At 38.2% G+C, this 21,130-nt stretch overlaps 3 protein-coding genes across 3 annotated transcripts; all 3 read right to left on the bottom strand.

Moving 5' to 3' along the window:
• Positions 1-41: 41 nt before the first annotated feature.
• On the bottom strand, positions 42-8,385 carry LOC131797586 (etoposide-induced protein 2.4 homolog). Its single transcript, XM_059115221.2, has 10 exons — positions 8,154-8,385; positions 7,613-7,682; positions 6,501-6,567; positions 5,934-6,073; positions 5,424-5,497; positions 4,805-4,880; positions 3,594-3,699; positions 2,409-2,520; positions 1,534-1,605; positions 42-658 (listed from the first exon to the last, which is right to left on the bottom strand). The coding sequence occupies exons 1-10, from the start codon at positions 8,348-8,350 to the stop codon at positions 541-543; spliced, it is 1,032 nt and encodes a 343-aa protein (XP_058971204.2). The 5' UTR covers positions 8,351-8,385; the 3' UTR covers positions 42-540.
• Positions 8,386-8,921: 536 nt separating this feature from the next.
• LOC131797592 (cholesterol 24-hydroxylase) lies at positions 8,922-13,363 on the bottom strand. Its single transcript, XM_059115227.2, has 4 exons — positions 12,687-13,363; positions 11,319-11,652; positions 10,103-10,175; positions 8,922-9,926 (listed from the first exon to the last, which is right to left on the bottom strand). Exons 1-4 carry the CDS (start codon positions 13,287-13,289, stop codon positions 9,431-9,433), a joined length of 1,506 nt encoding a protein of 501 aa, XP_058971210.2. The 5' UTR covers positions 13,290-13,363; the 3' UTR covers positions 8,922-9,430.
• A 299-nt stretch (positions 13,364-13,662) lies between these two features.
• On the bottom strand, positions 13,663-19,306 carry LOC131797561 (beta-1,4-N-acetylgalactosaminyltransferase 3). The gene is made up of 4 exons (XM_059115192.2): positions 18,148-19,306; positions 16,434-16,953; positions 15,645-15,789; positions 13,663-14,730 (listed from the first exon to the last, which is right to left on the bottom strand). The coding sequence occupies exons 1-4, from the start codon at positions 19,218-19,220 to the stop codon at positions 14,579-14,581; spliced, it is 1,890 nt and encodes a 629-aa protein (XP_058971175.1). The 5' UTR covers positions 19,221-19,306; the 3' UTR covers positions 13,663-14,578.
• Between the last annotated feature and the right edge of the window lie 1,824 nt (positions 19,307-21,130).

Here is a 21,130-nt window from a genome sequence, read left to right as displayed (position 1 = left end):
CAATCTACTCAAGTGAATGAAAAATCCTTGGAATGATCACATTTTAACCTTTAAGTTCGATTTCTAAACAGGCATTTTAATTTCCCATGTTTTTATTGCTTGCTTTCCTATAAAATTCTAACTTTTTACCTAAACTATGATGCATTGATGATCCATTTGCGAAATCATGAAGTTGTTTTCCATGTAAGAAAAAGTTACCAAAATAATGTAAAGACAAAACGTCCTTGCGTTAACTCTTATCTGACTTGTTTCCTTCCTGGTGGCTTTAGCAGACCTCACGCAATGCTGTCACGACGACACACTTTTGGAAATGTTTTTTGCGTGACAGTCTAAAAAACAGACAACTGCGAATTCGACTTTTTTTTTTTTCGACCAATTCCCGCCAAACTATGTTCGTGATCAGTTTGAGCTGATTACTTTCCCGACTAAAATCGTTGCTTCCTAAGGTAATTCTCTCGTTTCGTGCATCTTTTCCTCCCCTTCACTTGTTATTTTGTGAAGTAACCTGGAGATTAATGGTTACCAAACTCCTTCCCTTCATCACGTGCCCACGGTCGAGTCAGGGCTGGTAGACTGAGTCCTACTTGGCACAGACTTCCCCATTAGGATCTTGTTTGTTAGACGTACTACCACGTAAAACAGCCTCACGGGTACTTGACTGAAAAAATAAAATGGATGTACTAATAGTGCGCTTTGCAAAACAGACCTTAATCTCGTTCGATAAACTTCTCAATATGAATCAAAGTCCATAAATACGTCGTGGTACCAGGAAGAATAATTTAAACTAAGGATTCAAACCTAAAAGTAACTATGTCAAGCGTTCCCGTCATGTCGTCTATACCACCAAATTTTGTTCTTGGGAACCTGCCATACTTTATCTCCTGAGGGGAGGGTTAGAGGATTATTGGGGGACCACATGCTTTTCAGAGGGGGATGGTAGGGAAGAATCAGTCGTCGTGGCAGAGTACTAAGGGGGGGACAATAGAAAATTTGACTACTCTTGAGGGGGGGGGGGTCCTTAGGAATATTACAGAGCCTTATGGCCTTAAGATAAGTTCAGTGCCAATTTTTTTATCTTAATTATCTTGTATCTGTTATGGCCTTAAGATAAGTTCAGTGCCAATTTTTTTATCTTAATTATCTTGTATCTGTTATGAGTTTAAAATAATTTTTTTTCCTTTTGTAATTAGTTTTTGGCACTGATCCTTTTTAAACTAGGTAAATAATTAAGGCGGCTTATTTTAAGGAATCTTGTATTCTGTTTTAAGTTGTCGTGACTTGTTCAATGTAATTAATTCGGATTAAAGGATCAGATAAATTTTATCGGGCACAACCATGGTCCCCCCGACCTCTACGCTCCCTTCCCCCGCTCGAAAGCGATAAATAGTGACCAGTTCCTTAGCAATTTCCTTTTGCCGAGGAAGACTTTTCAAAGACATGCTAGCCCAAATACGGCTTTAGCCGTAGGAAGTTAGAGCAAACCGATAGACCAAGAAAACTTAACGATATCTTCAAGGAAATAAAGTTACTTACTTTGTTTCTACGACTTTTGCTTGATTCCCGCTGATAATAAAAATGGGAAACAGTATGGCAAACACACAGCCGCTATGGATAAGGAAAACCACCGTTATTTTGATTAAAGCTGTCAAACAAAACTTCCCTAGACTAGTCCCCTCATATTTGACTGCACTACAATGCGGTAGATATGCAAGTGTTTTCAATGTGAACTAAGAGAACGCCAGTCTACACGGGAATTGGGCAACCCTTCGACCACTGGGAGTGACTAGCATTGAACGCAACCCCTGAATCAAAACATTAATGTTGTGAGAATAACGGGATTGATCACCAAGTAAAGAGGCTCTTGATTGCTATACAAATTCTCCTTTTGCGCCTTAGGAAATGTATAGAGAACAGTTGGAGAATATTCATACTGATGTTGGGTGTCAAGGCCAAACAATTGGCGACAGTGTCATGGAATAAGGTGGTTGGGGGGGGGGTAGGGGGGTAGGGAAGCAAAGACTCTTTCCTCGGTTTCAAGGTCAGATGGGTTTTGGTTTTTAGGAGAGATGATTTAGGAAACGTCCATTTTGTACGAAAATATAAAAACCTGTGGCGTTACATAACAACGTGAGAAACGCTTTTTGCGCCCGCAAAGAGACACCTTTTGGTCACTAATAACCATTCCGTTTAGATCATCGTTTTCCGCACTTTTCAGTAAGGAAACGTTTTCCCGCTCTTTCCAAACAGGACATGGATTCCCGAATTCTTCAGCCGATACTCGTTTTTCATTTAGGACATGTCTTATGTTCCCATGCTCTCTAATCCGTACATGCTATCTGTCACCCCCTGAGAAGTAAGCATGGCCTTCCCCTGTCATCACACTTGCGGTAATTTTATCCTGTACAAACCTGATTATAGTGGAAGGCGCTAGTGAGGTGAGAACGGCCAGAGGAAGTCCAAATCCCACGAAATATGGCCAGTTACATTCCATGTACGTAAGTCGCTTTGGGGCGGGCCATCCTGTAAAATACATTCCAAAGAAACAACATTAGATTGAACAAGACGATATACTAACTGATCCTCTGAAAATTTGACATCGGTGAAATTATAAGATTCCGTATAACCCAATAGTTTCTCTCGGTTCTCCTTGTTTGATTTTGTCACACCACAGGCGGCCCAAGCTCCAGCTGAGAGATGATCATCTTGGGAAGTAACAGTCATGGCGAAGTTATAAGAGTTTGTATGGGAATATTTACGACCGCTCAAAGGAATAAAATAAAAATAAAATTCTCAATAAAAATACCTCACTTTACTTCCACAGTGCATTGCTTGTTATCTGACCGCTTACTACGTTGAAGAGAACCTATTTTAGCGAGTTATCCATTTTGAGGTTTTCTACGTACCTAAGATGGTCAAGATAAGCCCAAGGCTGCACATTCTATTTCCGAAAGTAAGTAAGCGAAAGCATAGTAAGCGGTCAGATAACAAGCAATGCCCTGTGGAAGTAAGGTGAGGTATTTCTATCGAGAATTTGACTTATTATTTCTATTCCTTAGAGCGGTCGTAAATATTCCCATACAAAACCTTATAATTCCGCCATGACTGTTATTTCGCAAGATGATCATCTCATAGCTGGAGCTTGGGCCGCTTGTGGTCACACACCTCATTCCAGTGAATACGTTGCGTTGCCAGACCAACCCCTCCCAGATACAGATCGAAACTCCCTGTATCCTATACTTTGCTTAAAATTATCACTTGAAAACTTTTAGGTGCTGAGAACCTCAGAGGTCTGAGACAAGAGCCTTAAGGCACCTTGCCAATCCTCCAAGCACACAGCCTTATTCAGCAGGCTACAGTCACATCTTAACCCTTTAATTCCCAAGATCTGATTATTAATTCTCTCAACAGCTGCTACACATTTCCTTGTAAATTAAGTACAAGAATCTGGTATTAGATCAAGATGATAACTTCTGCTTGATAGGTTGGCATATTCTCATTACCTGTTTACTGGATGATGTAAGGATAATATAGGGAGAAAGTTCATATTATATCACTACTAGTTAACTAAAGGAAAATACTAATCTTTATCTCACCCATATTCACCCACTTGTACTCAAAGGAATAAAGTGAGTACAGCAGACACATATGAGCCAAACTGACCACAGGACCAACAATTGGAAGAAATCCTACAACCACGGCCTAAAAAAAAAAAGAGTAAGGTTATACTTTTTACTTCTCTGGCTCACTTTTGCCAAAGAAAATGAGTTACTTTGATTGTACAGTTTTTTTTTTGGCTGATTTGTGATTCAACAGTGGTCAAGTGCACCTTGATCCAGGATTTTCATCGTGAGGGGGTGCACCAGTTAGGAATGATCTAACTGGAGGGTGACAAACAAATTTTGAAAGTGAACTATGGAGAGGAAGGCTTATGACAAGGTAATCATGGTGAACTGCTGAGAAAACATACCATTTACATGGCACTCCACATAAATTCCTCAACATCATCTTGTGTTTTACTTCAACACCAATAAACCACAGTTTTTTTTCCTTTTTTATTTGCAAAATATTGATTTATCAGGAATCTGCAGGTCATTTCAGGGGGGAGGGGTGCACACCCCCTGCATCCCTCCCCTAGATCTTCTCCTGTTTCACTTGCAATTATTTTGCTTACTACTCAGTTAGGTATTTAATATCTGAACCTGTTTGTTTAAAAGGAATAAAAATTTTTTTGTCAAGAAACTTCAAATGCAAAATTTCAAACTACCCATATGTGGTTTTCAGCAGATTAACAGAGTGTAAACTTCAGCCCTCAACTTTCTCTCTCTTTCAGCCAAATAAATTATAGTGCCAAATAAACCCTTCACAGGTTTATTTGCAACCAACATATAGACCAGCTCCCAGTTGGCTTGTTAGCTCAGTTGGTAGAGTGCTGCACAGTACTGCGGAGATCATGGGTTCATATCTCATACAGGCCTGAATTTTTTTCAGGCCTTATTTTCACCACTACTATTTAACTAGTGATCATAAATCCTAGTGTTTCAAAACATTCCTATTAATACGAATGACTCCCACAGAAAACATACATCAACTGTATACCTTGAGAACTTAACTACTGTAACATACAGAAATTTATAAGTAAATTTTGATAGCGAATGTCAGTGACAGACTAAATAATACGTCAACTCATTACCATTCAACTAATAATTTGACCCAAAAAACAGCTTACATACAGAAAGTCTTTGACATACTGATTTCAAAACTCAGAAAAAGTCTTACACAATTGGAACAATCTATTATGAGTTACCTGCACAAGAAAAAGCACCTGAAGCAAAAAGCTAAAGAAGAAGTCAGCTACTGTTTTACTGATGTGGGATGACACACTGAAATCAAATTTCAAATCTCACATCAATACATATCTCTTACTAACTGAATACAAGGTCTGTACTGTAAGTTACTGACCTGCATCTACAAATCCCAGTGGAAAATGCAAGTTTTCAAAACTTACAGTCAGACCAAGGAAACAAGTTTAGTGAAACATTTAGTAAATCTCTGAGTTCAAATAGAGTGGAAGATTTTAAGTCAAACAAACTTTTGAATTTTGCTGGCCATACAGTGAAATATGGTCTGCTAAACTAACCAATTATACTGCAGATACTAACTTAAGGGATATAATAAAATATTTTTAACTATTTCTTTTAACTGTGTGATAGATTGAAGTTAGTAACATAATGAAAGCAAATAATTTTCAATATAACCAATTATACTGCAGATACTAACTTAAGGGATATAATAAAATATTTTAAACTCTTTCTTTGAACTCTGTTATAGATAGAAGTTAGTAACATAACGAAAGCAAATAATTTTCTCCAAATATCACAGAACTGATCCCATAATTCAAAAATTCAAGGACTCAGCATATCAACCTTTCTTTCTTGAGTGAAGCCAAGAATCCAAGAGGCCTTCCTCTAGTGTTGCGGTATGCAGAATCAGCTATCTCCTAAATCAAATATTACATAATGCATAAGAGGAACATCCTGTTAACCCTTTAACACCCAAGATCTGATTGTTAAATCTCCCCTCTTGGTGTCAGATCAGGATAACAACTTTTACCTCATTAGTTTTAATATTCTCATTACCTGTTTGTAAGATAATGTATGGATATTATAGAAAGTTACCTGTTGATTACTTCTAAGAGTTCAAGGGTTAAACAGATCTCTTGAGCTATGAAAGTATACACCTATAGGAGCTTCCCTCTGTTGCAGGAATGGAATTCAAATATTTGAATTTCCAGGTTCCCTGTCCATCTGGGTTACTTTTATACTTTTCATTTCAAACTACAACATCTCTAGATAATGTAGAGAAAAAAATTCAAATTGAAAAGTAAATGAATACAAGTGGAATTGGTGATATAAACAACAGAGATAAAAAGTTACCTGATACCATAATGAATTGAGTGGCTTGCTAAGCCAAAAGAGAGGTAACACCCACAAAGCACTGAACAAATATGATAACAAAGGTCCCATCCATTTCCACAGCCACAAACCCTGATGGTGTGCATTTCCAACCAGTGTATCTATGGTCATTATTATAAATATACTTGCATTTTTCAATCATAAAGGGATAAATTTGCAATCAATTATCATTCAATACTCATTTAAAAAAATAATGGAAATAATAATCAAGCTCTGATTGGCCAAAATCTGTTTCATAGCCATGTGATCAGAGCCAGAGCTCATCTTAGATTTTTTAGTATAAATTCTTGTCACTTGACTGCTGATACTGTATTGATATTGTAAGGAAAACTTCTGTCTTGGAGGCTCATGGGAAGGTTAATGGTTGAAGTATCTCAATGGTCCAAAATCTTAAATCCTTGATTCTGATTGGACCAACAAAACTAAGTTACAACACATATCTAAAACCACTCAGCAAGGAATGAAAACTGCATTTCTAAAGTTAAAGAGAAAAAAAAGTAAAGGATATATTTAACAAAAACTACTTACTGAATATAAAGTGAGTAAAAAATTGTAGCCCAGGAAGGATATAATTCTCAAAGAGAAAAATACTCATCTAGAAGAAAAAGAAAAGGAAAGAAAACAAACACCATCAGTACTGTAAGTAAGTTTCATTGATCAGAAATACTTAAAATTAGGATCTTGAGAATCATCTGTCATCTTGGAAGTCACCTGGCAAAATTTGTGTGTTAACTGTTTCACTCCCAAGATCACTGTCATCTTGGAAGTCACCTGGCAAAATTTGTGTGTTAACCGTTTCACTACCAAGATCACTGTCATCTTGGAAGTCACCTGGCAAAATTTGTGTGTTAACTGTTTCACTCCCAAGATCACTGTCATCTTGGAAGTCACCTGGCAAAATTTGTGAGTTAACTGTTTCACTCCCAAGATCACTGTCATCTTGGAAGTCACCTGGCAAAATTTGTGTGTTAACCGTCTCACTACCAAGGTCACTGTCATCTTGGAAGTCACCTGGCAAAATTTGTGTGTTAATTGTTTCACTCCCAGGATCACTGTCATCTTGGAAGTCACCTGGCAAAATTTGTGTGTTAACTGTTTCACTCCCAAGATCACATTGAGTAATTCTTCTTACTGTCTGCTATATAATTCTTATAATGTTTGTTTGGAGAATTTGGTAGTGGATCAGCTATTTTTCTCTATTCTCATCACTTGTCTGCTTGATACTGTATGAATAATATAGGGAGAAATTCTTTCTTGGTCACTCATGGGAGTTAAAGGGTTAAAATTGGTATACAACATCTTCTGTTGCCAGAGGTGGAATTTTGATAAATAATGGATACCTAACGGTCCTTCCTCTCCCCCCCGCCCCCTCCTTCCCTCATTTGAGGGAAAACCATAGCTAGGTGCCTCAACTTAAATAAAGAAGGATGTTTTTGTTTTGTCACAGGCATGGGGGTTAGACAAAAATCTCAGTTAACCACAAGGACTCAAACCCCAGACATTTCTCCTTTGCACTCTGATTCTCAACCACAGAAAAATCACAGGTAAGTGAGGCCATTGGTGAGTTTATGTGTGAAGATACTGCTGTATCCAGTTGTTAAATTCAGAAAAAGTTGAATTATACTGGCCGGGGTACTTACCCAAAATATTCCACCATTTAGCATGCAGCACTGCAACATTTTGCTGTAAATATCTTTAGCTCCTGTAGATCTAAAAACACATTCCACTCGAAATATAAACATCTCAACCACAAATTTTGCTAAGTTAGTATAATTACAATTGCAAACATTTAGGAACTGTGACAGAAATGATGAATAATAAAAGACATCGACGCTTCAGCAAGACGGGTACTTAGTTTTCACTAACCATGCATAGTCTGAAATCGTTCCAAATACTGTACCTACGCTTTTCAAATAGCTTATACGTGACGGATGATAGGTCCAAGAAAGCTTAACTTTGATCTACTTTGAATTTTGCCCTCAAGCAAATAAATATTAGTTTAAGCTTACATGACAATAATTAAGCCCTGATGTCAAAGGTTTCCTCGTTTGTCAAAGGAAACTCTATCTATGGAACTGATCATAAATAAAACGTAACGCATCAAACTGCTTGACACTTAACTTGACATTATGAATTATTCTAGTTGGACTTCGCCCGCTTGAAATGGTATTTCTTGCATACCTATCTGTCTTTTTATCGAGTTCATTTTGCTTGCCTCTTTGCCTTGTTCGTCTAGAGGACTGCGCGTCTGTTTTAAATTGGTCTTCCGTTTGTCTTTCCTCTAGAATACTGTTCACTCTTAGCAGCACAATCGTTCCAAGTAGAGAATCTTTCAATCCATGCCCGAAACCAAGAATTATTGGTCTTAATTCGCTCATATTTCCTGTGCGTTTTTATCATACTTTGTTATTATTTTTTTCAAAGAACTCTTGTCCAGTCTCTCACGGCAAGCTTGGTAGCCTCGCTATTAGGTGGGATGTCTGCTTGACCAAATGTACCCAATTTAATTGGGAAAAAAATGGTCGTTCGTAGAAAAATCGCGGTAATTAATTTTTATTTATCTACTATTCTATAATTAACTGTCCATTATTTTCATTCTAAGATAGCGTTAAAAGCGTCATAAGTCTAAGAACTTAGGTCCCTTTATTCCAAGACTGCGCTATTATCTCTCATTAGCAATATAGTGGTTTTCTTTTTTAGACTGAAAGCCTCACTGAGCAAGAAGGGATCACAGTGTATTGCAGAGAACTAGGAAAATTTTGGGCGCTCAATACTGAGGAAGTTTGGTCAGTAACACCCATATAATTAGAGGAAATGAATTCCTATCTTTCAGAAAAATTCCGCATTCAATAACTAATACAGTAAGAGCTCTCTTGGTTAGATGGAGTCGAAAGGGGGATTGTGGCAAAGTAAATGGTCATATAATCCAATGAGATGGTGAACTCCAAATTCCAGTTCAAAACAGCGAGTAGCTGTTTCTTTGTATTTATTTTTCCACACTAAGACCACTAACAATTCCATTCCCACTTATGCCAAATTTTAACTTTAAAAAAAGTATGTAATTTATTTAAATTTACACAGGCCTAGCTGGCCCAGTTCAGCTTGAAAGCTAAATTAAAGGAGGGCCTGCATTTACAATAAGAAGGCCAAACCACACCACCAGGAGCTAGGTTCCCTACCCTTTGCGAGAAGTGCGTGGGTTCTTTAACGTCCCCTGCTAACCAGAACAGAGAAAATGCAGGAGATGGGACCTACGGTTTATCGTCCTTATCTGAGAAGACTAGATTGTCTGACCATTTGTGGACGCTATAGGAAAAGCCCTGAGCGTGTTGTTGCGGTAGTCCAACGCTCTACAACACGAGCTAACCAAGCGCCGTTTAGCGGCATTTTGTTCCACCAGTGAAAGCTTCCTTTCCGACTAGGTCAAACTTTAGATAAAATGCTGAAGAAGGCAGCGTTCACCTGAGGGACAGCTTGCACCTCACCCCATTCTTTGGGCTCAAGGTCATGTGTTCTATTTGTTTGAGGTCTTGACCTGGAACAAGATTGAATTTGAATGTTTGAAGCAAACGGGCAATTAACAGTTTGGTCTCAATGTGAGCAAAATGTATGCCGATACACGTATGACGGCCGAGAGAGAAAGGAATGTACGCATAATGCTCTACATTCTCAAGATTACACGTCGCAAAGCGCTCTGGATCGAATTCCTCCGGGTTGTCCCAGTAGTTACTATGGTGATGAAGAACATAAGCGTTCACCATGATGCTCGTTTTGGCGGGAATGTGGAAGCCGCCCATGATCATGCTTTCGTTTGCCATGCGCGTGATTGCTGGTTCTGGTGGATGCAGGCGCAGAGCTTCCTTGATTGCCTGTTCCAGGTACTTGAGCCTTGCAAGGTCTTCGTAGCGCACGGAACAACGACTGCCAAGGACCTCATCAATTTCGGCCACAATTCTAAGAAAAAAAGACAAATCTATGAAAGTCACCCATGCTTTATCCACTTTAGGAAATTACCGCAATTCTGTTCTTAGATATGTAAAATACTCATGGAAATAAGTTATAAAATTAAAGAGTAGAGTATGACGTTCTATTTGAGATTAAGACATCTGCAATTAAGAGATGTAACAAACCTTTCCTCCACCTCAGGATGAGAAGTTATTGCCGCAAGAAGAAACGTCAAATGGTTCGAGATAGTCTCCTCTCCTGAAAAATAATTTCAATTATACAAGATTTAATCAATCTTAAAGATAGATTTGGTGTAGCAGTGAAGTCTAGCCAAAACGCAGGCGCTCGAATGGAAAGCGACGAATTGCAGAGTTCCTGCGCGGATTCACCCGCGCGAGGAGGTCCTGGATCTCCGTGTCTCTCTACTTCCTGCCCAATATCTCTCGCTATTAGGAGGGGTGACTATAACAACCTGATTAAAAAAAAGCCCTGGGAACGAGGATTTAATTTTTGGTGACATGAGATATTAAATTTAGCCAATAAGAACTTTTGGTCTTTCATAACTTTCACTGAAGGTTTGTTCTCTCAATGCTGTTCAGCCAAACTTCTTGGACCTTCTCTGATGAAAATTTGGCCCCAAAGGTATCTTAATAAACATCTTTGACATAATTTTAAGCTTCAAAACAGATGAAAGAAGGTTGGGAAGAGGAATGGAAGAGAACTGGTAGCAGTTAAGGTGAAAAGGGTCAGAGCTTAATGGGCACTGGTGAAATTAAGGTTGATAACCCTGAAAATTTTTTTTTCCTAATGTTAAACACTGAGCAACACACCAAACAAGAACAACTAAGGAAACTTCAGATCAACATTAAGAGGCACACAAAATTAAATTGTCAGTATTCTGCTTTCCCCATTACCCACTTCATGAGTCTACAGCTTAACCAGCTTTTACATCCTGACTTCAGTTTGTAAGTTCTCCGTACTGTTCTTTATACATTTCCTTCTGTATTTACAAGGAGAATTTGCTTAATAATCAAGTAGTTATTGACCTCATGATCATTTCCTTTAATCTCAAGACCTAGATGTTGGATTCAGGGGTGACACTTTTGGGAGTAATTAGATACTTATCACTATTACCGATTGAAGGGTTAACCCTTTAACTCCCAAGATCTGATAGTCAATTCTTCCCTCCAGCTACTACATATTTCCTTTTAAATTGGTTACAAGAATTTGGTGTTAGATCAAGACAACAACTTCTACTTGATTTGTTTGAGTATTCTCATTACCTGTTTGCTGGATAATATATAGATATTGCAGGGAGAAATTGGATGTTAATCACTTCTGGGAGTTAAAGGATAAAGTGGTTTATGCTACTGGTGAGACTATATGACAATCCTAACTTACCACCAACTACAAATGACATGAAATGATCTACCATGTCATTCATTGTGGTGCGCCTGTCTCTCTCGGGTAACAGAAGAATGTGTGACATGAGATCATTATGCTGATCTTCTCCTCTCTCTTTTGCCTTCCATCTTTTCTCAATCACTTCCTTGGCCACACCTCTCACAAAACGTACAGCCTCTCTGCATTTAGCTTGGTAACCAAAAGTGGAGGGCTGGAACCGCATGAAAGGCTTTCTGAAACTTTGAATGAGACCCTCCAGAGCTATTCTAATGTTGATAGGTATAGGGGTATCAGGATTACTTGTTGAGTTCAAATCCAGGTCAAAGGCAACCTACCAAGACACTTGGATGAGAAATAACTAATAACTCATGAGTATCCAAATAAGAAATGGTTGATAGGTGATCAAAAAATGCAATTGAAATTAAATACACATTTTCAAAAGGCAAAAAGTAGGACTTGATCACAAGTCTATTATACATACTTAATAATTACTTTTGCTGATTGTTTTTGCAAGTTACCCCTTCTAAATGTTTATCTAAGGACACTCCCTCAAAGAGGCATATGAGACAAATGCACTTAAAGTAATCTATTCAAATTGTAATCCAGTTACCAATCAATAAGACATTCTTATGACATTCCATATTTAATACATCGGCTTAAAAAAGCAGGGAGCTTATGGGAAGGAAGGTGCTAAATCAAAGGGGCACTTATTAGGAAACTATCAACCTGAAAGTGCACTAATTCTGATGTAATTAAAAAAGTGGATCAATATCAGTATCTGGGCAACTGCCCACCTACCCCTCCCCTAACCCAACAACAGTCAATTGATAACAAGCTAGGGTTACTAGGGTTACTAGCTTGTTATCAATTGACTGTTGTTGGGTTAGGGGAGGGGTAGGTGGGCAGTTGCCCACAAACTGATATTGATCCAAAAAAGTTATATATAGGGTGGCAACAGTAACGGGCATTTTTTCCTATCCCAACCATTCAAGAAAGTGAGGGAGGACAGGAGGAGAGGTACTTATTCAAGAGGGGTGCTTGTTTGACATAATAGCCAAGGGGTTGGGCATTAATCTGGGGGAGGGAGGGGGCTTATTAAAGCATGGGTATTTATTCAAGAAAATGCTGAATTCATCATTTGGTTTCTCCACCTTCAAGAAAAGAGGAATCACTATATTCCGAATGCAATCACTTTTTTTCCACCAATCACACATATCCCTTTCACTGCCAGGTGTGATTAAAGAGGAATTCCTCCTTATTCCCAAACTCCACTAAATCTTTTCGTGAGGGTCACAATAGATCTAGGTAAGAAAAGACTGGAAAGGGCAAGGATAGTAACTAGAGAGGTTAGGAATTTGAAAATACCTTTGCTATCAAGTCCAAGTTTATCCTAACAAGTTCTTCAGCCATAGAAACTTCCGCCTTGCCATCAGCAAGGCTCTCTAATCTTTGTAAGAAGGAGTCGCATGTCGTATTAAAATTGTCTATCATCCCCACTATACTCGGACGGTAAAACCCTGGATCCAATGTGGCTCTCTTCCAGCGCCACTCCTCCTCGGAAACTTCGGAAAGAAGTCCTTGTCCGAGCATTCTCTCACCAAACAGCGAGGCGAGATGGCTGTATCCGAACTTGTCCCTCGGCAGATTTTTCGTAATTAATACTTCCTTTACAAGCTGCGCGTCCGTCACAATAACGACTGGACGATGGAAAAACCAAAACACAAACATCGGGGAGTTCTGCAAGGCAAGCTCCGCCCAAATCTGGTGGATCGTTAAGTTCAATTTGGTTCTCTTTTCGTAGACTAACGCCATGTTACCCATGAAGAAGCCACCTCTTTTGGGTCCGGGCAAATGGTCGTACTTCGCGTGGACATAGAGCAGGTAGATTACCAATCCGACGAAAATAATAATGGCGGCACATATGGTGACTGATGTTGTCCACAAGAAAATTGCAACTATGGAAATCATATTTGAAGAAAGCCGCCTAAAGGAGACTAGCTCCAAGTAGTTAAGCAGAATCTTGGAAAACTTTCGTGCAGGAAGACAATTTATTCTTGTAACCCTGCAAGGTCCTGGGAACGAGATTACATTCCTAATTAGCTAGCGTGCGAGTGTCACACTATCAAAATTCGTGGGGGAGGGGGATGCAGTTCTTTAAAAACAAACAAACGAACAAACGAGTAACGGGAAAGTTCCTCGAAAAATTATTCATGCAGTCGTCTATGTAACATTTTTCAATTAAAATTTGGTGGTTACCCACTGCAGTCACAGTCCCACATAAATCACAGCTTTAACAAGGGGCACAGTTTTTAATTGACAGAGAAAAACTTGGTACTCCTGCATAAAAAACCTTTATTGATAAATAAAAACAACTTTTCTTTTTACATAAAAAATATTCTAAATTAAATCATTAAATCTTAAATTGTTAAATTATAGAATAAATAATATCAATAAATTTTGATTCTTCTTTCTCTGGAAAAATTCGGCAGTATCATACACTGGATTTTCAAGTTCGTTCAAGGTCATCCCTTTAACTCTCATGAGTAACCAACACAAAATTTCTTCACACAACATAATATCAAAACGACATCAAGCAGAGAAGTAGAAAGAAGAAAGATAAATATCAACTGAGGGATTATTTAAGTCGATCTAATTACAAATTCCCCAAACTAACATCATAACAATGATATGGCAGATAGTATGGAGAATTACTAACAAGATCTGAGACTGAAAGCATTTAAAAGCCATCCTAACTAAGCTATATTGAGCCAAAATTTAGTGATGGACACAATTTCTATACAGCCATGGTTCACACTGAGTGAACATGTACATCCTCATTTTCACAGGTAAGCACTCAGCTCACACATTCAGTTTTGTTGCTCTGTTATATTTAGCTGGCAATTGCTATTTTAAATTGTTCCAGTAAAGTTTAAATGTAATTTATGTCATTTTAGTCACTGTAGGGTTAGGGTTAGAAATCACTCAAGGTCATTTCAGGTCATTTCAGCTTATTTCATATTAGACATCAATTAAGGCTATTTTAGGTCATTTTGGAAATAACTCAAGGTCATTTTAGGTCATTCTGGAAATCATTCAAGGTCATTTTAGGTCATTTTGGGAATCACTCAAGGTCATTTTAGGTCATTTTAGAAATCACTCAAGATCATTTCAAGTCATTTTTCAGACAACTACCTAGCAACTACCTTTCCCAAATACATCTGCAATTTATTTAAAATCTTCTACGTTATCTATAGAACCTATGTATTCCACATTCCCTTGTGAGAGTGGTAGTAATGAAACAACCCCGGCTGTTTTAGTCTTTCAATTTCCAGCTGTGCAGAAAGTACTCTGTCAATGAGATCCCAATCCTCGCCACCCCATTTTGTGGTAAAATCTCGAACATTCATACCTGTATAGGAAAAAAGAAAGCACATTTAACCATTTAACTCCCAAAATCTGATTTTTAATTCTCCCTTCTAGTTACTACATGTCCTTGTAAATTAGTTGAGAAAATTTAACATTAGACCAAGATAACAGCTTTTACCTGATAAGTTTGAGTATTCTTATTACACATTTGCTGGATAATGTAGGGATATTATAGGGAGAAGTCACTGGTTAATCTCTTCACGGCCCTTGGAGGGGGAGAGGAGATCATGGACTCAAACTGCTGACCATCGGAAGATATCTGGAATTTAAAAAAAAAAAAACATCCTTTGCCCCTTCCCCTGAAAACCTAACTCTTTCTTGTGTGTAAGGCTTGTGGAAATTCATCTGTGACCTCTATTTGAAAAATCCTACCCCTGTATCTTTGCCTACTGATCTCAAGATCTTAACCCTGTAACTCCCAGAAGTGATCAACATGAAACTTCTCCCTAAACTAAAATATCCATGCATATAGCCAGCAAACAGGTAATGAGAATACTCAAACTTATCGGGTAAGAGTCATTATCCTGATCTAACACCAAATTCTTGTTGCTGATTTACAAGGAAATGTGTAGCAGCTAGAGGGGAGAATTAACAGTAAGATCTTCTGAGTTAAAGGGTTAAACCTAATTCTGGTACAAGATAATTATGCATGCATTTCTTGTGAGGCTCATAAATTCATCTGTGACCTCTACTTGAAAAATCTTACCCCTGCATCTTTGCCCACTGATCTCAAGATCTTAAACATAACTCCCATCCTAGAGAATTATGCATGTATTTCTTAAGGAGTTGTTTGTAAAATATATTAAAACCTTTACTCAGTCCTTCTCCATTGTCCTTGCTCAGTTACTTAAAGTTAAAATGCAGAAGGACTTCAGAGTAAAAACTCATGGCACTTACCTCCAAATCTGTCCCAGTCCTTTTTGAAAACACTTAAAATTCCATAACCATTCACCTGCCAAAAACCATAAGGATCACTTGGAAATGCTCCACAATCTAGTCTGCCCACAGTAGGTGCATATGCCACCTTGCCAAATATTGTGTGCTGTATATGCAACAAAATAAGAGCAAATGATTTTTGAGTGATTTAACCAATAATCACCACAGAATTTCTCAGTACAATTTGATGGTTCAACATGTCCTATGCACTGATGTTTCACAAGCTACCTAGTACTTTTCTGAGCCTCAAGCCACTAGCTAATGATTTCAAATGTGGAGACCTGTACAAAATTTTTATTTTAACACCAACCCAGACCTTTAGATCCAGAATCAATCATGGGAGCCATTTAGGTTGTTACTTAACAGAGACAAGCTGTTACAAGAGTCTCTTTGACACACTGCATCAATTTTGTTTACTTTTTCTAGCCAAGCCAAAGTTACCCCAACTCATTTTGTGACAGTGACTGTGGCCATTCTTAAAGGCAAAAGAGTCTTCAATTGACTGCTATCTTGTTTCTGGGATAATACTTTGAACAAAATAATCTCTATATGTCCCGAACACATAAGTTACAAAGTAACACTGTCAAGTATCCACAAGTGTCCCACAAAAGCGTAAGAAGACAAATTAATCAAAGCTATAAGTGACTAATACCTAATTTCTCCCTAAAAAAACACCCCTAAATTACATATTTAAGGTCACAAAAATCAAGGAAAGCACCTTAAGATTCTTCATGGTTGACTCTTTCTCACCTTTCTTACACTATCCATAAGACCAAAAGGAACATCAATATGAAGATCAAAAAGAAAGACAATATCATCCTCCTTTGGTACAACACTGACAGCCTTCTGTAATCCTAATGTCTTGTGAAATGGCCCAGTCAACTTGATCACGGTATACCGGTTTTTTAATGGCCACATGCTAAACACTTCATCAAGATCAATGTCATCACTTGAAAAATCCACAATAATAATGTGAAAGTTGAAATCGCCACTCTGATTTGACATGGCTGCAAGTTGAGAAGCAAAGTGATGAACCCACATGCCCTGGTTTTTAACAGGCAGAATAAAGTACACTGTAGCATTGTTATCCCACTCTACACCTTCAGGGAAACAAAGCTCCTCTTTCTCCAGAGGAAGATACACATATTCAGAGAGACGGAAGCTTTCACTTGATCCATTAACACCCAATTCAAGCTCAAGGAGGAAACGACTTCCCAGCTTAGGGTCAGGGTTCTGTTCAACATTCAGGATTCTCTGTAAATAGTACTTCCTGCCAGGAAAGAAGGGAACAAAATCAATAAGGAGTTCATCTTATTAAGGTTATGTTCCAGCCATAGCAGTGATAAAAAACAAACTACTGAACTTATTACTGGGTTTTCATCCACACACAAGGTAAAGAATTAGATTATCTCAAAATTAACTTAAGGCAGAGGTCTAATCAGTTAGGTTTGATTCACAATGGAACACTATGGAAGGCTGTACAGGGTGCCAGTCCTGTCCAGGAAATTGAACATAGACTTAGCAAGGCAGCTTAAGAATAAAAAGGATCTAGCAAAGTGAAGTTGGGTTTGATTCACAACAGAACACCTTGGAAAGCTGTGACTGGTGAAGGCCTTGTCAAAAAAAAATTCAACCATGTCTCAGTCACATAGTTTGAGAAATCTGAGAGTTGGTGATAAGTGGTGCAAAAGTTGTGTGACATGACTTACTGTTTGTTCTTTTGTGTAAATGCAAAGAAAACAAAAAAATGAACAGCAATGAACAGTTCTTTCTACATCTATTCAGACAATAAAAGAGTTTGCTCGGGTTGTCAGTCACCACTACTGACCACAGTCCTTCTCAGGACTACACTCACCCAGACAATCAAACTACACAATTACATGAGATTACAGTGTTGGAATTAACATTTTCCATTGCAATTGTAAAGGCGTGGAAGAATTCACCAGCTCTGTAAATAGAGATTTAGATTGCGCTTATTTTTAAAATGTTTAATTATTCATCATTTCTCAAGTTGTAAGCAAAGCCACGCGGTCCTTGTCTATAATACATGAGGCGAAGAGAGAAATGAAGCGTGTAAGTATTCACGCCGAAAACAAATTTCACTCAATCCTTTTTTAACGCTGAATAGAAAAATTAGCCCTAGATGATAAGTCACATCAAGAGTCAAAACTACAGCAAAGGCGAATGTAAATTTACATCTCATTAGCCACAATGACGTGCCAAATGCAAGGACCTTTCACTCACACATTCCGGCACACAAGAAAGGAACCGTTGTTCACTTTCCTTTCTGAAAATATGGCCGTAATTCTTCTTCCAACTCCAATAATTTTCTATTAAAGTTCGAGAAACAGTCGTTTTCCCCGTCCACTTAGGGAGGCTCCTTATTTGGGAGGGAACAAAGAAACAGGAACCGAAGCGCGAAATGCAAATAAATCCTAAACCAAGCATTATTGATCACACCTACCGATGAAACTTATGTAAACTGTTCATAAATTTCCCAACAATTTTGCTAACAGTTACATTATCAACTTCTTTATTTCCTGCCGACCACGGTACTCGCGCTTGATGAAGATAGGTGTTGTCGAACGGGAATATCAACGAATCGTGCACCAAGTTAACACCTTCGTAACGAGAAAGGTTTCTTTCGATAATGTAGCTCGGTTTGTATGAACAAGGATTTAAAACTCCTTTAACCTCACTGCGATTGATCAAAGAAAGGGACGTGTAATTAAACTGACTCTTTAGATTCAACCCTTTGAAAACTCTCTGCTTAACATGACTTGGAAACCATTGGAGTTTCTCGTGGCCTTTGACAAGGTCACGAAAACTTCCGTTTCGCCTGCTATCGTCAAAATACGCGCTCAAATATTCTCCCGTTACAGGTTCGAGTTTTATGGACCCAGGTTTCCTCCAGTTAACTTGAATTCTGCCATTACCAGAACCTTGTTTATGCAATGCTTCCACGTAATATCTTCGATTCGCCTCGAGACGTATGTTTCGCGACTGTTGAGTAGCATATTTAGAGAAAATGCTTTCCTCTGTCCATGCGCTTTCTACGGGAGAAAAAACACTCGCTATCAAGCGAAGATTGCGTGGATTTTCGTTGAAACTAAGCCACAGTTCAGAAGTATCATCGGAAGAAACTGCAAAAGTGTATAACCCCGAAACCTTAGGCTCGATGAAACCAAAAATTCTTTGAGCGTAAGCATCCACATGTCGTGCAGTTTGGAAACTCCTTATGAAAAGTCGTTCGTGAGGATAGCGAGGGAACAGAGGCGTCTCACGAAGAAGTTCGACACTATTCCCACATAAATCATTCCATATATGCAAGTTTAACACTCCAGACATTTTGGATGAATTGAACGATGTATTAACGAGAGAAATTGGTTCATTGTATACAGTGACATGGGCAATCGATTTTCGCCCACGGGGAATTCTCGCGCGTGACCAAATAAATGAAAAAAATCCTATGAACACCAAGCACACGTAGATAGGAACTAAAACACAGAGTCCTCGCCGTAACTTTCTTAAAACCATACTCGCTTTCCTTTGAATCTCTACCGTCTTGAATAATGACAGAAGGCCGATGAAACACGTCTAGTCATGCGCTGTAACCGATGATTGAAATGGCCATGTGTGGTTAATTATTACTTACGAGAGATACACGCTTCGAAATTTTGAAAATTACATATTCAGCTAATGAAATATATATATTTTGGAGAGAGACATAACAACTGGTCTTCGTGAGGACGCAACGCAATTTGATGAATATTGTTGCCGGTTAAATTAAACTAAAATTGAAAATAACAACTTAAAAAATGCAAAAGAAACTTATATTTAGAAACATTTACTTATTATAAATAGGACACTTATTCATGCTGTGACCTCGATTAATAAAAAGTCACAAAATATGAACCACAAATGGACTGGCGGCTGCCGCATGACTTCGACGGTCACACTTAATAACTTTGTTGTTAATTGGTCACATAAAATGACGCAAAAGTAGAATATGAGAAATTCCTTTCAGCAATTTATTACACAGGTAATAAATTTAGCAGACGAAAATGTAAATTTAAGAAGGAAGAAAAGCAATTGTCTAGTAATAAAAAGCGGCTTTCCCCACGGGAAATTTCCGTGAGGACACAATTCGCTTGGATAAAAATTGTCCCTAGTGGTTAAATAAACAAACCGATATTCAAAATGAAATCTAGAAACATCTGCATAGTGTAACTTAGAGACACTTTCATCCGTCGATAATGTTACAAAATTGAATAAGTTACTACGAAACCGAAAAAAAGAAAAAACATGCGCAATTGCCTCTAAGCGATGACATTATCAGCACAATTTTGCGAGCTGTTAATTTGTCACCCTTGATATTGGTTGACACAAACTAAAGAAAAAGAGAAATTCTTGATGCAGCAACTGTGGCACGTTATTTCTAAAAATAGGTTGGTGTTGAAAGAGCATAACCGGTGTATGTCTATTTTTTAAATTTTTTTTTTGTCTGTCATAGTTAAAAGTGGTAACGAGTCATATAAGCCAATCAGCGAATATGATCAATCCTTTGTTGACATTAAAGTTGCCAAATAAAATTAGCTTTGAACAATTCCTGGACTGATTAAATATTCATATCATATGCACGTGACGAGTTGAAGAGCGGAGTGCCCACGAATTTCCGGAGTATTATTAACCATTCAGCTCACTATCCGTTTTCTGATTGGCCGAAAGCGTACAGTGCAATACCCCAACCAAGACCTACATTACTCTGGATATCACAAAAATCTGATCCAATAACTGTTTATAACCTGATGTTATCAGTTCCTCTTCGCTCTTATTCGATCTCGCCATCCAAGGTGACCTTGGAAACTTCATATTTTTACTGCAATGGATTTCGTTTTGTCGATCGTAAATATGGGCGACCGATCGTAAAATACGGGCGACCGATCACTATCGAGCAATCGACGAACCATGGATTGCTATCGATCGACTGTCACATCAGTCGTCTATCGGTCGATATAGCGACCTGAGATACCTGAAGTACACAAGATACAAGTTTTGGGGTAAAAAACAATTTATCCCAAAATTTGTTATCAGCTTGTGAGTTTTGTGACGTCTATTCCTTTTTTAAGGGGGGGGGAGGGGAGCGGATTTTATATGATCCAATCCTCTACCAGAATATTGTTGTCCGTGCGTGAGATTTTTCCCAGGAATTTCATAATTTGCTTGATTTCTGATGAATCCGCATGGGAGATTACGCCAGGATAGAGGGGCTACCTGTAACCTTGCCGTGCTGCAATGGTACAGTTAAAGAAAAACAACCCAAAAAAAAACGAAAAGTGGAAATCAAATAAACAAACATAAAGCAAAAGAAGGAAGACATAGTTGTTTTTACCGATCGCGAGATTCGTTGATGGGAAACTGCGTCCGAGGTCTTGAGTGGGTCCTTC

The sequence above is a fragment of the Pocillopora verrucosa genome, chromosome 6 (genome assembly GCF_036669915.1).
Source record: "Pocillopora verrucosa isolate sample1 chromosome 6, ASM3666991v2, whole genome shotgun sequence".
NCBI classification, from domain to species: Eukaryota; Metazoa; Cnidaria; class Anthozoa; order Scleractinia; family Pocilloporidae; genus Pocillopora; species Pocillopora verrucosa.
This window is presented reverse-complemented; position numbering and strand designations above follow the sequence as displayed.

Excerpts from the sequence above, each read along its gene's own strand:
- LOC131797586 (XM_059115221.2), bottom strand. The coding sequence starts at position 8,350 with ATGAGCGAATTAAGACCAATAATTCTTGGTTTCGGGCATGGATTGAAA. Across the intron at positions 6,074-6,500 it reads TTTTACTCACTTTATATTCA|ATACACTGGTTGGAAATGCA; the intron begins GTAAGTAGTTTT and ends TAATGACCATAG. Across the intron at positions 4,881-5,423 it reads GCTTCACTCAAGAAAGAAAG|TGTGTCATCCCACATCAGTA; the intron begins GTTGATATGCTG and ends ATTTGATTTCAG.
- LOC131797592 (XM_059115227.2), bottom strand. The coding sequence starts at position 13,289 with ATGATTTCCATAGTTGCAATTTTCTTGTGGACAACATCAGTCACCATA. Across the intron at positions 11,653-12,686 it reads ACTTGGACTTGATAGCAAAG|GTTGCCTTTGACCTGGATTT; the intron begins GTATTTTCAAAT and ends GTGTCTTGGTAG. Across the intron at positions 9,927-10,102 it reads CATCCTGAGGTGGAGGAAAG|AATTGTGGCCGAAATTGATG; the intron begins GTTTGTTACATC and ends TTTTTTTCTTAG.
- LOC131797561 (XM_059115192.2), bottom strand. The coding sequence starts at position 19,220 with ATGGTTTTAAGAAAGTTACGGCGAGGACTCTGTGTTTTAGTTCCTATC. Across the intron at positions 15,790-16,433 it reads TTATGGATAGTGTAAGAAAG|CACACAATATTTGGCAAGGT; the intron begins GTGAGAAAGAGT and ends TTGCATATACAG. Across the intron at positions 14,731-15,644 it reads GGACTGGGACAGATTTGGAG|GTATGAATGTTCGAGATTTT; the intron begins GTAAGTGCCATG and ends TTTCCTATACAG.